This window comes from Protobothrops mucrosquamatus, unplaced genomic scaffold, assembly GCF_001527695.2.
Source record: "Protobothrops mucrosquamatus isolate PMUCROS unplaced genomic scaffold, P.Mucros_1.0 scaffold39, whole genome shotgun sequence".
In the NCBI taxonomy this organism is placed as follows: domain Eukaryota; kingdom Metazoa; phylum Chordata; class Lepidosauria; order Squamata; family Viperidae; genus Protobothrops; species Protobothrops mucrosquamatus.
Window position 1 is genome coordinate 480,904 of NW_015386421.1, and position 14,626 is coordinate 495,529.

General features: G+C 40.7%; 1 protein-coding gene across 1 annotated transcript in view; it reads left to right on the forward strand.

Moving 5' to 3' along the window:
* PTCH2 (patched 2) overlaps nucleotides 1–11,671 on the forward strand; it is a 59,526-nt gene extending 47,855 nt beyond the window's left edge. The window contains exons 15-23 of the mRNA XM_015811299.1: nucleotides 413–725; nucleotides 1,903–2,045; nucleotides 2,321–2,501; nucleotides 2,729–3,012; nucleotides 4,364–4,501; nucleotides 5,497–5,639; nucleotides 6,720–6,819; nucleotides 9,168–9,416; nucleotides 11,255–11,671. Coding sequence (XP_015666785.1) covers nucleotides 413–725; nucleotides 1,903–2,045; nucleotides 2,321–2,501; nucleotides 2,729–3,012; nucleotides 4,364–4,501; nucleotides 5,497–5,639; nucleotides 6,720–6,819; nucleotides 9,168–9,416; nucleotides 11,255–11,671 — 1,968 coding nt within the window. The remainder of the gene's footprint in view (nucleotides 1–412; nucleotides 726–1,902; nucleotides 2,046–2,320; nucleotides 2,502–2,728; nucleotides 3,013–4,363; nucleotides 4,502–5,496; nucleotides 5,640–6,719; nucleotides 6,820–9,167; nucleotides 9,417–11,254) is intronic.
* The last annotated feature ends 2,955 nt before the right edge of the window (nucleotides 11,672–14,626 follow it).

The window sequence follows — 14,626 nt, forward strand, 5'->3', positions numbered from 1 at the left end:
CCTGAACATTAAAAAAAAAGTTCAAGCTGTAAGAAGCATCCATAGCCATTCTCTGTACTGAAGGAGACGCTACAATGACTTTATTTCACCTCATACATAGAAAAAGTACCTGGAGTTGAACAAACTGGGAGCAATGGCTCCCTCCATTTTATCATACTTAGATTGCCTTTGGGCAGCATAAGATGCAAAAACATACCTGTCTGCTTCATCCTGCATTGATAACTAATTGAATCTGGGGAAAGGCCTTCAGTAGCATCATCTGGCCTATCATCCAACCCTGGAAATACAATTTCCAAAGAACCAAATGGGCCAAATCTCATAATAAACAAAAGCGAAAAAGTTGGATTATGCAAAGCGGGGTACTGTTTGCTCACACCCATCTTGACACATTTTTTTTCTCCTGCATTTTCAGGGAATTGTGGTAGCTCTATTCCTAGCCCTGCTGGGCCTCAGCCTCTATGGTACAACCAAGGTGCATGATGGACTCTACCTGACGGATATTGTACCACGAGGTACAAAGGAGCATGCCTTCATTTCAGCTCAGTTCAAGTATTTCTCCTTTTATAACATGTTTGTGGTAACAAATGGAGGCTTTGACTATCCAAGCTCTCAGGAAGCTCTTTACAGCCTGCATCAGGCCTTTGCTGCCATCCAGTATGTAGTACGTGAGGAGAACAACCAGTTGCCAAAGATGTGGCTGCACTACTTCCGAGATTGGCTACAAGGTGAATTAATCTCTCTTTAGCAATTCTCTTTTCTTAGACTGCAATCTCTGTCTCTGAAGACATCAAAAATGATGTTTTCCAGTTCTCTGTGCAGGATTCTTTGAGTATAAACTTACTGGTATTTCAGGGTCAACCAGGATTTTGTACTTTGTTTAAGGAGATGTGTCCAGGGAAGATAAGTTCATATCTCTATTTCATAACTGCACTCAGGATAAGATGTATTCTAGACTACCAGAAACCCTAATAGATCTTTCTGTAGACACTTTAACCCCAGCAACATTTTCATCAGAGCTGTGTTTCATATAGGAATTGCTTGTTTGTATTTTGCACAGAGTAAACTTAGGCTGGCAATGTTTATATGTACACTGAAGTGATGTGTGTGCATGTCTTGCTGCCCTATAGGACATACAGAACCACAGAATATTTCCTATCCTTTAGAACTGAAACTGTGTTCTTATAAGTTAATGTTAGTATTGTTGTATGCCAGCGGTTCTCAACCTATGGGTCGCGACCCCATTTGGGGTCGATCGACCATTTCATGGGGGTCGCCAAGCAAGGCTGTCCGCCATTTTTTTCCCCTTTTCCGGCGGGTGCCTTACCTCCCTTGAGCTGGGCCAGCTGGTGGTCGGCCTGCTCCGTCTCTGCTGCTTGCCAGCTACGCCTCGGCCGGCGCAGGGGGCGGAACCACGCATGCACGGCTCTCCCGGGCAGGGAAAGTCCTCGACTTCCGACCGGTTGGGTAGTCCTCGAATTACGACCGGTTTAGTCGACTTCCGACCGGTTGGGGGTCGCGGCATTAAAAAGGTTGAGAACCACTGTTGTACGCAGAGACTGGAGGCTAGGGAATACTGGAATACTTTCTTGAAAACAGTGTCTTTCTTCCTTCTTTTCCCCACTGGTAAAACATCTGTTGACGCACATATTAGTCATATTGTACTTTTCTTATTTGTCAGTAAGCTGTTTGATAATAATCATATATTTCTATATTGCTTAACTATATTAAATGCCTTGTGTGTAAGAGTTCAAAGTCAGTTTCTCTTCACTGTGTTAATCCTTTCCTGTGCAACATGGCTGAAATTATTGTGATAAAGCATAAGAGCAATGGCACGAAGAGGTGCTAAATATGGGCAGATCTCTTGGAGAGCTGTCATTTAATTTTAAACTCTCTGAATGCCAGATCTACAAGCAGCCTTTGACCAAGATTGGGAAGCTGGGCACATCACCAGGGAAAATTATCGGAATGGTTCGGAAGATGGTGTTCTCGCTTATAAACTCCTTATCCAGACGGGCAACAAGAAAGAGCCTTTCAACTTAAATCAAGTAAGCATTAAGACTAACTCAGTAAGTTGGTAGGGAGAAAAAAGTGGATAGATGAATGGTATTTATTAAACCATAAGAATGAATAATATAGTAACTGCAAGGAGAGAATTTCTGCAAAATAAATATAGGGAAAGGAGTGTTTCCCTGCTGGCAGTTATGTGACAGGTGTTTCTTGGAAATAAAGGTTTGAAGGGACATGAAAGATCTGCATTCGTTTGGAAAATTGAGTTTTATCCTGCTCGATTTTCTCATTTTTCCATCTGCCTGCCCCACAGCTAACAACTCGCCGTCTGGTCGATGAAAATGGGATAATTCCCCCTGATATCTTTTACATCTGCTTGACAGTGTGGGTGAGCAATGACCCGCTTGGTTTTGCTGCTTCCCAGGCCAACTTCTATCCGCCACCCCCAGAATGGATCCATGATAAATATGATGCTACCGGTGAAAACCTTAGAAGTGAGTATTTATGAAAGCCCCATTTCCATTCAGCCTTGTGTCACATTTCAATGTTTCAACCCAAGTCCCATTCTGTCATGCCATAAAGCTACACAAATGGAATCACCTGCCTGGCTTCATTATTTGGGGGGCATGTGGGCAAAGGGGAAAACAATCAATCTTGGGGCCTAGAAACCAGAGGGGGCCAGGAGGTCACTTTTCCTAATGGCTGCCTCTGCTTCTTCTAGTCCCAGCTGCACAGCCCCTGGAGTTTGCTCAGTTCCCTTTCTACCTCAATGGGCTGCAACAGACATCGGACTTCGTGGCAGCTATTGAGAGTGTGCGTGCCATCTGTGATGAGGTGGCCCAGACACGTGGAGTATTTAGCTACCCCAGCGGATATCCATTCCTCTTCTGGGAGCAGTACATTGGCCTGCGCCACTGGCTTCTGCAGGCCATCAGCATTGTGCTGGCCTGCACATTTCTGGTGTGCACACTGCTGCTACTCAATCCTTGGACTGCCAGTATCATTGTAAGTATTTTCATTTATGGTTATTGGGGAAGAATGGAGACGTTTAAGTGCCATATTCAAACATTATCTGTATGACTGTCAAATTGGCTTTGTAAGATCAGTATCATTTCTAGCCCTCGTAAGTCAGGGGGCAAGGTTAAAAGCGGGTTTAGGTTAAATTGTGTGAAGCTTCCTGAGATTAGAAGACTTCTACTGTTTCCCTGATTCGCTTTCTTGCCTTACTACTCTTCCCCTTCAGCCTCTATTTTATTCTCATCTATACAATACTCTAAAATGTTTAATTTTTATCCCAAAATGCTATTCTAAACAATTGCAATTCTTCAGATACTCATGTTTTCCAACAGGAATATAATTCTGAAAATATGTCGATGTAGTTTGCATTATTTATTTTGGTTGCAAAATAAACAATTATTTTGATTGTTCACATTGTACACACACATACACACACACACAAACACACACACACACTCGTATGCCAGTTACCATATAAAATTTGGATCAGCCTATATCTTTGCAACAAAAAACAAACCTATTTCTGTCATCAGTTTTCTCTCAATATTTCTGAAAGGTTTAAGTTAACATATAGTTTATTTACAAACTGATGTGTTATATGCTGATCCACTTTAATAGAAGTTTGCACACTGCATTTTTCTTCTCAATCATTATTGTAAATGGATGTCTATCTGCAGTCTTGCCCTAGTGTTCTTCCTTTGCTTGCTTAAGAAGTAATTGTTATTTTTTAAAAAATATTGCATTGTATCATATTAACAATTTAGCAGATAATCTGTTTATGGAAGATTAATGGCCGACAAGGAATTTTAAGTACTAATTACCTAGCTTGTTAGATGCATTGATTAGATTTTTATCCTGCCTTTATTACTTTATAAGTAACTCAAGGCAGCAATATACATAATACTCCTTCCACCTCCTATTTTCCCCACAACAACTCTGTAAGGTTATTCCTCATAAAATTCCTCACATTATTCCTATGCTTATTACTCTATTTTCAAAATAGCTATATTTGGGGCTTTAGTATTTATGGTTTATTAATATCCATAACTACATGGAACATATATTGATAATTAAGAGCATCTATTATATAAAAGGATACTAAAGACATAATAGTTAAATGACACAATTGTACACATACTTAATTTTCTTTTTTCAAAACAACAGATAGCGGCTATATTCTATATTCAGAATATGTGTTTAAACCTTTAGCAGCTCTAAATTTTCTACAAGAAACATTATTCATGCATCGCCTGTGGATTTGTGTTCATAAGTATTCTGTTTTCCCATTGGGTTTGATTTTTTTAAATGCTGTACTCATGGTGATTTCTCTCATATATAGGTATTTGTTTTGGCAATGATGACAGTTGAGCTTTTTGGCATCATGGGCTTGATGGGCATCAAATTGAGTGCAATCCCTGTTGTCATCCTAATTACTTCTGTAGGCATTGGTGTGGAATTCACTGTACATGTAGCTCTGGTAAGTAAGATTTCACATAAGAATATTTGCATTGCTATAAGACTCAATAGCTTGTGATGACAAAACATGCTTAACTAGAGCCGTGATGGTGCAGTGGTTAGAATGCAGTATTGCAGACTAATTCTGCCAACTGCCAGCAGTTTGATCCTGACAGGTTCAAGGTTGACTCAGCCTTCCATCCTTCTGAAGATGGTAAAATGAGGATCAGATTGTTGGGGGCAATATGCTGACTTTGTAAGCCACTTAGAAAGGACTGCAAAGCATTATGAAGTGGTATATAAGTCTAAGTGCTATTGCTGTTAACTATGCTAGTGGTTCATTTGCACAACACAGTAAGCTGGGTATGGCTAGTGTGCTGGACAAAGCTAACCTGTTAATTAGATTATCCATTAATTGGGTAACCAAGCTAAAATATTGTGTGAATGCATTTTGCTGTCATTAAACTTTGTGGGCACAAGCTTTTATTTTTTAAAAAAAATATTTATTGAGATCTACGCTGAAAAGAATGGGACCAACGAACTAGTACCATAGTTGAAAATGGATTTGTACTCTCTTTAAAATTAATATGGATGGTTAGAATAGAATTTAATCTACTCTAATTTATGATACATGACTCTATAGTTGGGTATCTTTCTTGATTATTTTGTATTAAAAGGTACTTTCCTTTTGAAAGAACCAGAGTGAGAAGTATCATTTCCAGGTGAGGCTTTCTGCACTCCTGTCAATGGTACTTGACTCTGTGCACAAGAACTGATCCAGCCTATTAGATCCTCTCAGCATCTATGTAGTTAGTAGTCTCTAAGAGTGGCTGTAAGGCAGGGGTGTCAAACTCGCAATGTCACATGACGTGTCGCGACGTATCGCGACTTTTTTGCCATTGCCGGCAATAAGATAGTGGTTTTGCTATGATGCATCTGGCACGCGGGCTGGCAGTTTGACCCCCCTGCTGTAAGGTATCCTTTTTAGGTATGTTCTGACTGTTAATCTATTTTCAGGGGTTTCTCACTGCCATCGGCAGCCGGAACCTGCGCTCCACTGTGGCTTTAGAGCACATGTTTGCTCCTGTAATGGATGGTGCTGTTTCCACTCTGCTTGGTGTACTTATGTTGGCAGGCTCAGAATTTGATTTCATTCTGAGGTACAGTTCTTTCTTTTCCATTTATTAAATATGTATATTTGAATATTAGATTGATTCTCTGTATATATTCGAACAAAATGGCAAATGTCCCATGGAGAGTCTCAAAGCCTTAGTTCATGAGTCAACATCTTTTTTTGGCTCTCTGGGGTATGTCAACAACAACATGAAACTGCTGGTCCATGTCTTAGGGCAGTGGTGGCGAACCTATGGCACGGGTGCCAGAGGTGGCACTCGTAGCCCTCTCTGTGGGCACACGCACTCTCCCCAGCCCCGCCTCCTCCCACGGCCCCCTCCTCACCAGCAGCCCCCCCAGAGGAGAGTCGCACCTGGGCGCAGCCCACGCGAAGCAGCGCAACCAAAGACATGGTAGCCGGGCAGCGGGGACAAGACTCTGCCCTTGCGCCCCATCGCACGCAGATGCTGCTGCAGGGCATGGGAGGAGGGCGTGGCCGCCATGGCGCTGCTGGGCTGCCTGGGTGATCTGTGGCGGGCCGTGGAGGTGGTGGGTAGCCCAGTGGGCAGGGCGGAGCAGGGATGGGGGTGGGGGGTGGTTTTTGGGCACTCGGTCTCTAAAAGGTTCGCCATCACTTTTTTTTTTCTGATGGCTAATGGGGAATTTCAGTAATGTGTTCTAGTTGAATAAGTACAAGTAGTAAACTAACCTAACGGATTAGCAATTCAGGTAGACTCCCTGATTCACTGCAGCGTAGGAAGAGGGAATTGGTGCAGCACAATTAAACTTGCCAGATTCTAGTATAGCCACTGTAGCCACTTTCAATAAAAGCAGTTTTAGCACTCCCGTGGTGTTTGATTTTCTGGTCAGGTCTACCTAGTGAGACTCACAACTACTTTCTGGATAAATGCCTTTCTCTCCCCCTGGTTAAGTTCATACATAGCACCAATCTATTATGTGATTTGTTTGTTTATGGTTTAGCATGACATGTGAACCTACATATTGTGTTATATGCTCCAGAATGGAGTATGAAAGTAGTAGGAAAAATGACTGGGTATAGCAATGAAGGTATTATGGGCAGATGAACCAAATATGCAACAATGACTAAATTTCATCTTCCACTCCAGGTATTTCTTTGCTGTGCTTACTATCCTGACTATTCTGGGGCTACTTAACGGCCTGGTACTGTTGCCTGTGCTACTTTCTGTTATTGGACCACCTGCAGAGGTAAGTGATCTTCTGTTCCCGAATAGCTTGTTCCAGGATACATTAAAAAAAAAAACTTAATACGTAAGAAAGAACAAAGGATTCTGAGTCCTATGGGCAGATTTTGTTGAGAGATTGTTCAGGTACTATGGGAAATCATTATCAATAAGTAAATTGGACATTGGGGGTTTTTTGTTTTGTTTTGTGTACCATCAATACCTTTACAGGGTTTGCTGTATAATTATGAAAGTTTTAATATTAAGAGTACTTAATATCAAATATAATCAGACATACTTTGAACTTTAAGAAAGCAAAACATAATAAGTTCTGAACAATAAGTAGGATTCCATGGACAAAAAATTAGTAACATGGGAAAGAAATCAAAAAGTAGGTAGGAATTCCTAGACTGAGATACTAAAACGCATTTGCAAACAAGTGTGTGTGTGTTTGTGTGTGGTGGGTGTAGATGAAGGAGCTTATGCAGCCTAAGAAAAACTTCAGGAAAGACGAGGCAGGTCACATGTAGGAGATGAAAAGAGGGTAGAGTCATATATATATATAGCTTAAATCTCTATATAGATAGACAACCTTAGAACTGAAGCTATACTGATAGTCCTTGACATAACGACCATTTGTTTAATGATGGTTCAAACTTCAGAGTTACAACAGCCTTAGAAAAAATGACATAGGAACCATTCTTACCATCTTACCATCCCCATCTTACCCATCTTACCATCCCCTGCAGTCACATGGTCACACTTGGACACATTTACAACACTTACAGCATCATACAGTCACTTGATTGCAATTTGTCTCATTCCCAGCTGGCTTCAAACAAGCAAAATCAATCGGGGAAGCTGGATTTGTTTAACTATTAACAATCATGTGAGTCGCTTAACAAGCATGATAAAAATGGTTGTAAAATTGAGTCTGGTCCTGTGATGACTTGTTTAAGAACCACATCACTTACCAATCAAAAATCCCAGTCCCGATGTGGTCATAGTCGAGGACTATCTGCAGTGTCGCAAAACTAAAACTCAGAATGAGCTGAGATGGTTGAGGGATGTTAAGAACTATAACAATAAAAAAAACTCAGTTTTCTGACTCTAGTGGTTTCTTCAAATATATTCTTCAAAATAAAAGGAAAGGGAAAAAGCTGCTCATAAAGGTGACAGAGCAATTGTTGTTGTTGTTGTTAGTTGTGAAGTCGTGTCCTTCTCAGAGAAGAGGAACATATATCCCATTATGTGTGGCCTCTATGCTTTGATTTCAGCAAAATGATTGACTATGAAATTTTGGATTTGCACCATTTGAAGCATACTTTCTGCTCAAGAAGCTTAAAACAGAAACAAAAGAGGAATTGTTCTTTTATATTCTGCATTGTCGGAATGGATTGAATTTTGGCCACCTTATTTTAGGAAAAATTGCAAACATTTGGAACCAGTGCAGACAAGGGCAACAAAAGTTATTCCAGATTTCAAAATTAAATCTTTTAAGGAAGGGATAAAGGAACTGGCAATTTTTAGCCTTGAAATGTAGATTACGTGAGTCAGAGATATAATTACACTTTTTAAGTACCTGGTGACAGAGAATTGAATAATGATGCAGAGTAAAGGTGAATCCTAAAAAAATAATTATTTATAGAAAGAGCATCAATCCCCAAAAGAGAAGGCAAGCTTTCCTTCCTGAATGTGTTCATGCAGAAGATTGGTATTGCTTTAATCTGGATTCCTGAACCAATCAGGCAACTGGAGTCTTTCCAAGTTTGTGATTCCTTGAGAAAACAATACAATGGGATATAGATGTTCTGATATCCCAGAGGTCTTATGTCATTTTCTTATTGGAAATGCCAATTTAGATTAATAAAATTAAGAGCAATATATGCCAGCTATGGTTTACCATTTGCTATACACAGATAACTAGAGTTGCCTTTTTCAGTTAAGTGCTCTTCAGATATAAGAACTTTTAAGCAATTCTGGTAATGACCTCAGACTGAGCTGCAAACATCTAATAATAATAGTAAAGTTGGAAGGGACCTTGAAGGTCATCTAGTCCAACCCCCTGCTCAGGCAGGAAACCCTATACCATTTCAGACAAATGGCTGTCCAGTCTCCTCTTAAAAACCTCCAGTGTTTCAGCATTCACCGCTTCTGGAGGCAGGTTGTTCCACTGGTTAATTGTTCTCACTGTCAGGAAGTTTCTCCTTAGTTCTAGGTTGCTTCTCTCCTTGATTAGTTTCCACCCGTTGCTTCTTGTCCTGCCTGGTCTTGAGCTGGTTGCTTTGAGGGTCACATTTGAAAGCACAACATCTGGAGAACTTTTGCTTAGTTCCCTTATTCTGTACACGTCTCTTTCTTTTCATCATACAGGTCACTCCAGCAGATAATGGCAGCCGCTTGCCAACACCATCACCTGTCCCACCGCCTATCAACCATCATAGCTTCTACATTCGCCAACATGGAAATGCTTTCGGTGACTCCTCAGACTCAGAGTACTATTCAGAGACAGTTAGTGCATCAGAGACTGGTGAAGATGACCGCAGTACATATATCATCTCCCCAGCACAATCACAGATCTTGGTCAAGGCCAGCAAAAGTCCTAATTTCCCCCAAATCACTGTAAGTATCCATCAGGGCTCAAAACAACCAGCTTGGTTTTTCTGGATAGTCAGTGTTATATCATAAAAAGAGAAGAAGAAAGGCTCCTAGATTGAAGCTCCAATAAGAGCATATTTTCCTTCCTTAATTGGAGGAGGGACAAAATCAGATTGTTGATTTTTTTTTTAATCTCTAATCCTTTAGGACAGGGGTCCCTAACCTCTGGGCGGCGGCCTACTACCAGGCTGTGACCTATTTGCAACCAGGCCGTGCGAACGGCGGGCCGGCGAGCACGCGGGCACATGCAGCTTGAATGGTGCAAGTGTCGGTGCGGTGTGCAAGTTGGGCTGTGTGCTCATGTGTGCCGGTCTGCTGCTCACATAAGTTGAGCTGCACACATGCGTGCCAGCCCGCCACTCATGCGGCCCGATTCCCCTCTCCACCCCCTGCCAAGCTGCAAAGGTTGGGGACCGCTGCTTTAGGATGTTTTCCCCCCTTATATTTCTATGCACAGTGGAGAAGAGCCAATGGAAGAGATTATATATGACTCAGGACTGAACTGTTCATTTATTGATGCTCCATGAGCTTGGTTGTTTTCTTGTAGACATTTCATTACCAGGTTAGGTAAAATCATTAGTGCAAGAGAGATTAGACTTTGCTGGCTGCTTATATGTAGTAGTTTATGCTGCCAATCTTTGTTTCCTCCTTGATGTTATTTGTTTAAGGTATCATTTTCTCCCTGATAGTGCAGTTTTCTGCTTGGCTGGATATTGGCTGCTGTGTGTGTGTGTGTGGGGGGAAGGATATGTTTTGGGATGTTTATTTCCTTCCTTGGCTTCTGATTGTAACCTTTAAATGGTATGTAAATGGAGTTTATTTCTATGTATCTACTGATGACTGATTTATTTGAATGCCAAGCTTCCAGGAATTCTCTAGCATTTTTGGATTTGGATTGATCTAAAATATTAACAGTTTCTCAGCTGAAACTATGGTTGAGTCTATCCACGTATTAAGATTTCATCGTGTCTACTGATGGCCAATTGGTGTTGGTAGATATTATCTGTCTCCCCTACACAGTGACTGTTACAGTCTTTACATTGTATGTTGTTAATGATACCTGTTGTTTTTTTTCCTTTGGTTACTGAGTTTTCTGATTTGCTTAAAAGTTTTAGAGGGATGTTGTTGGTTTGCAGGCTACAGTGATGCTGAACAATTGTGAAAGTCTGTTGGAGGTGTTTTTGACATACAGAAGTATTGTCCATTTTGTAGGTTGCAATTGCTATGTTCTGGTGACTTGTGGAGCTAGGCACTTTTCGATGAAGACCACATCTGATAATAATGCCTAACCTGTTAATGAAATGTCTGCAAGAAAACTACCAAGCTCAGAGAGCACCAAGAACCTAACATTGGAGAAGCACATGTGACATAGTCATTGAAACTGAGAAAACAAGACTTTAGGTGGTATTCCAAAGTCAAATAATAGTATCACAATGGGAAATATTGAGGAGTCACTTTTTAAAAGTCTTCTCTCGTGACCTTATAAACCAGGGGTAGTCAACCTTGGCTCTTTTATGACTCGTGGACTTCAACTCCCAGAATTCCTGAGCCAGCTAAGCTGGCTCAGGAATTCTGGGAATTGAAGTCCACGAGTCATAAAAGAGCCAAGGTTGACTACCCCTGTTATAAACAGTGAACAACAAATTATGTGTCATTATTTCCTTGTACAGCTAATGCTTTTATTTCTAAATGTTTGCGAGAAGCACTGTCATGAGAAATGCTTACTCAGAGCAATGTTTTGTTACGGTGCTCTTTCTTTCTATACCTAACTAGCTCACAGTAGTCTTTTCTCTCCCGTGCAGGTGGTAAAAAGCTACAAGACAAGCCTAGAATCACCTCTATCATTGTGCAGCCCCGAATGGACCCAATCCACAACTCCTGGTGGCCATTTGCCAGCATCTGTCACAGAAATCAAAAGTTGTTTGCAGCAGCAAGAACAGCCCAATCACAGACTAGGGTCTCAGTTGGCTCAGCCTACTCCCAATCCTCTTCAGACTAACTCCATTACTCACAGCACCAAAATACCACCTCCAGGACCTGGTGGCACTTTCACTACAGTAACAGCTACTGCCTCGGTGATGTTGGCCTTGCACCCACCTTTGCCTGGATCTTGCCGGGGCTATACACATGAGGGATTTGAATTTGATGATAGCTCTGAAAAAACTGGCCCCAAACCACCTGACACTTTGGAACTACAGGACCTAAAGCAGAATCATTAGCCATCCACATTTGCCAAGCCAAATCACTGGCTCTAGAATTCTTGCCTCAGGGGCTGGCCGGCATCCCAAGTGAGACAACGGGGGCCAGACACATCCCACATCACAGATTGTGAAGTTTGCTGTATTTATGGAAACTCTTGCACTGCATCTAACCAACTGCGGGCATGATCAGTACAGCTGAGAACAAAGAGACCAGATTATCATCAGTATCGATATTGCAAAAAAAAAGCTGATAGGGGAATATCTCAGCATTTCCAGGTGTATTTGGCACCAAAAAGCATTCTGATTTCCTGGGTATCAGGGCTTAGATTGTGTACCCTTAGTTTGGGCCAGTGACCCATATAATATCAGGCCTACTTGAATCTGAAAAATGAAAATGACCATTCTCCACAAGCTATGTGAACCATCTCATGGCCTTCTTTGGGCTAGTTGCCCAAACAGCCACCCTCCATGGAGAAAACAGGACTCAACTAAGTGTGGGGAACTCTCCCACATTGTGCTGCTATTCTTTTATTTTATTAATATTATTATAATAATTATTATTATTTTAAACTGTATAAAAAGAGTCACCAACCCTCCCCCTTATAATTATAATAATTATTTTTATTATTTTCACGGCTCTCTCAGTAAATATGTGGCAATTTCCCTTTTGAGGGGAAACACCAGGGTGAAGTTGTAATAGGGAGAGCACCCCTATTGTAATGTGGAGTGAAAGGAGAATGCAATGGTGGGGGCACGATGTGTCTTAAGTTTCTATGCAAACTGTGTGGGACAGACTGCATTCTGCTCTGGTTCCCACCAGTAGTACTGCCTGTCCTAGCATCTGGGATGTCGCTGTTCTGGATCCTATTCCTACACCCCCACCCCTATACTGTATAAATTTTCTCTTACTTTGCTTGCCTCTTGTATCAACTGAAAATGTTTATGACACAAATGTCCCCTAAGCTATTTCTGATTAGCGTTTAAATGTTCTGTTCATGACTAATAGAAATAAGGGATTATTCAGGAGAGTTTTTGAAATTTCCCCCACCCAGGAAAAAAACATAGTCGGGTCTTCAAACATCAGAGAAAGATAGATTTATCCCTATTCCTGGTACGTGGCACAATGCCAGGGTACAGAATGGTTGCATACATACGTTGATTACAAAGCCTGTGTTGCACATAAGGATTGAGGATATCTAGGGGGGGAAAACACTCAAAGAAGAAACAAGGATTTTGCGTAGTGCCCTCACTGAGAGAGTGTTATGAAATGAGGCCACTCACTCCATGTTATTATTGGGCTGATGTCATGCATACTCATTGAGATCTTTTTACAGGTAATATTTTTCCTCTGCTGAGATGATTGGCTTCCTGAATTTTGTGATTATAGTAAAATACTCAAGCTGCACTTGGTAGCCCAGTGTGGCTTAAGCATTTCTTTCCCCTTTACCAGAGGAAATTTTTATGTAAAAGAAACTTTATGTATGAAACTACCCTTTGGTTTTATTTTGAGAAATTTTGAGCTGAGAGAAACCCCTCCCATTTAGTAAGATTTTGGTGCAATTGTCAAAGCAGACATGTTTATATCCTGCCTAAAAATTAATCTTATAGTTGCGGGTTCTGTTCTTGAATTCTCCTTCTAATTCAGCTTCTTTGGTAGAAAATTAAAAATGAATGATCATTCGGCAATAGCTTCTAAAGGAGAAGTCCCAATTCCAATATATAGGCTTGGTTTCTGCATAACCAAGTCAATATTACTTTATAAAACAGTTTGGTTTTTCCATTCTCTTTCAGAATGTCAGCCTACATTCTCCATGAACTTTAAAGTGACGGTTTCTGGCCAGGTCTAATCTGGGCACCATAAGAGAATGACTGACACCATATATGTTAAAACACAATTTTTCCTGGTGTTAAAACAGCTTATAATTATTTATTTATTCCTTTCTTTCTGTCCTTTTCCAAAGGAGAAAAGATGGCAGCTGGAGCAATATTTTCTTTGGGTTGGGTCTATTTACATGAGGTTACCAACTTCCTTATGTTAAACTACTCCCTATTTAAGTTAGCATCGAATCAAATGATAAATTTCCTTAATGTACTATTCTTTCATCTGCTGGATATTAAGCCTGCCAAAACATGGCAATTTTCCACAAAGAATAAGAAAGCAAGGCATATGGATTTAGATGATTTCATTAGTCACCTACATCAGTCCAATAGATTGGAGATCAAGCAACTCAATGCCCTCTGAATATTTCGCAGTTCAACTTCCATTAGTCCTAGCATAGCCGCTAGCAAGGAATTGTGGGAGTTGTAGTCCAAAACATGAAGAAGGCACTAGGTTGTCTACCCACAGGTTGCAAGAAATTAGAGGCTGAGGCTGTAACTGGCAAAACTTTTAAGTGAAGGATTTTTGACATCGTGAGATAGAAACAATCTAACCTATTATTTACATACATGCGAACACACGCAACTTTCTTACAAAAAGGATGAAATGATTCAAAACAAAATTAATGTACCAGTTAAGGCAGGTAAATTGTTTTAGCTGATCCTGATTATTGATTTGGGGATTTCAGAAGTCCCTATAGACTTCTAGGCATGATGCTGCCCAACATTTAGACACTAATAGTTTACCATTTTAACCATGGTGTTATTATGTTCAGTAAATTAACTTTTTAAAGCATTGTCAGTGTAATTGTCTGCTAGCCACTCTGAGGGCTTCACTTGAACTTGTGACATGCTTAGAAAAAAAAATGGTGTCATCACTTTGAGCACAGAGGCTATTATCACAATCAACCCATATTCTTACAAGAATTGATTCTTGTTGGAATCCATTGACATTCTTCCTTCTAAACCCCAGGCACTTTAACCCCTTCCCTTCACCAAGAACTGCTGTAAATTTATTTCCCAGCCAAAGTTGCATTCACTTGTTGTTACCAAGGGAATATACTCCTGAGATTTTCACACCTGTGTAAGGTGAAA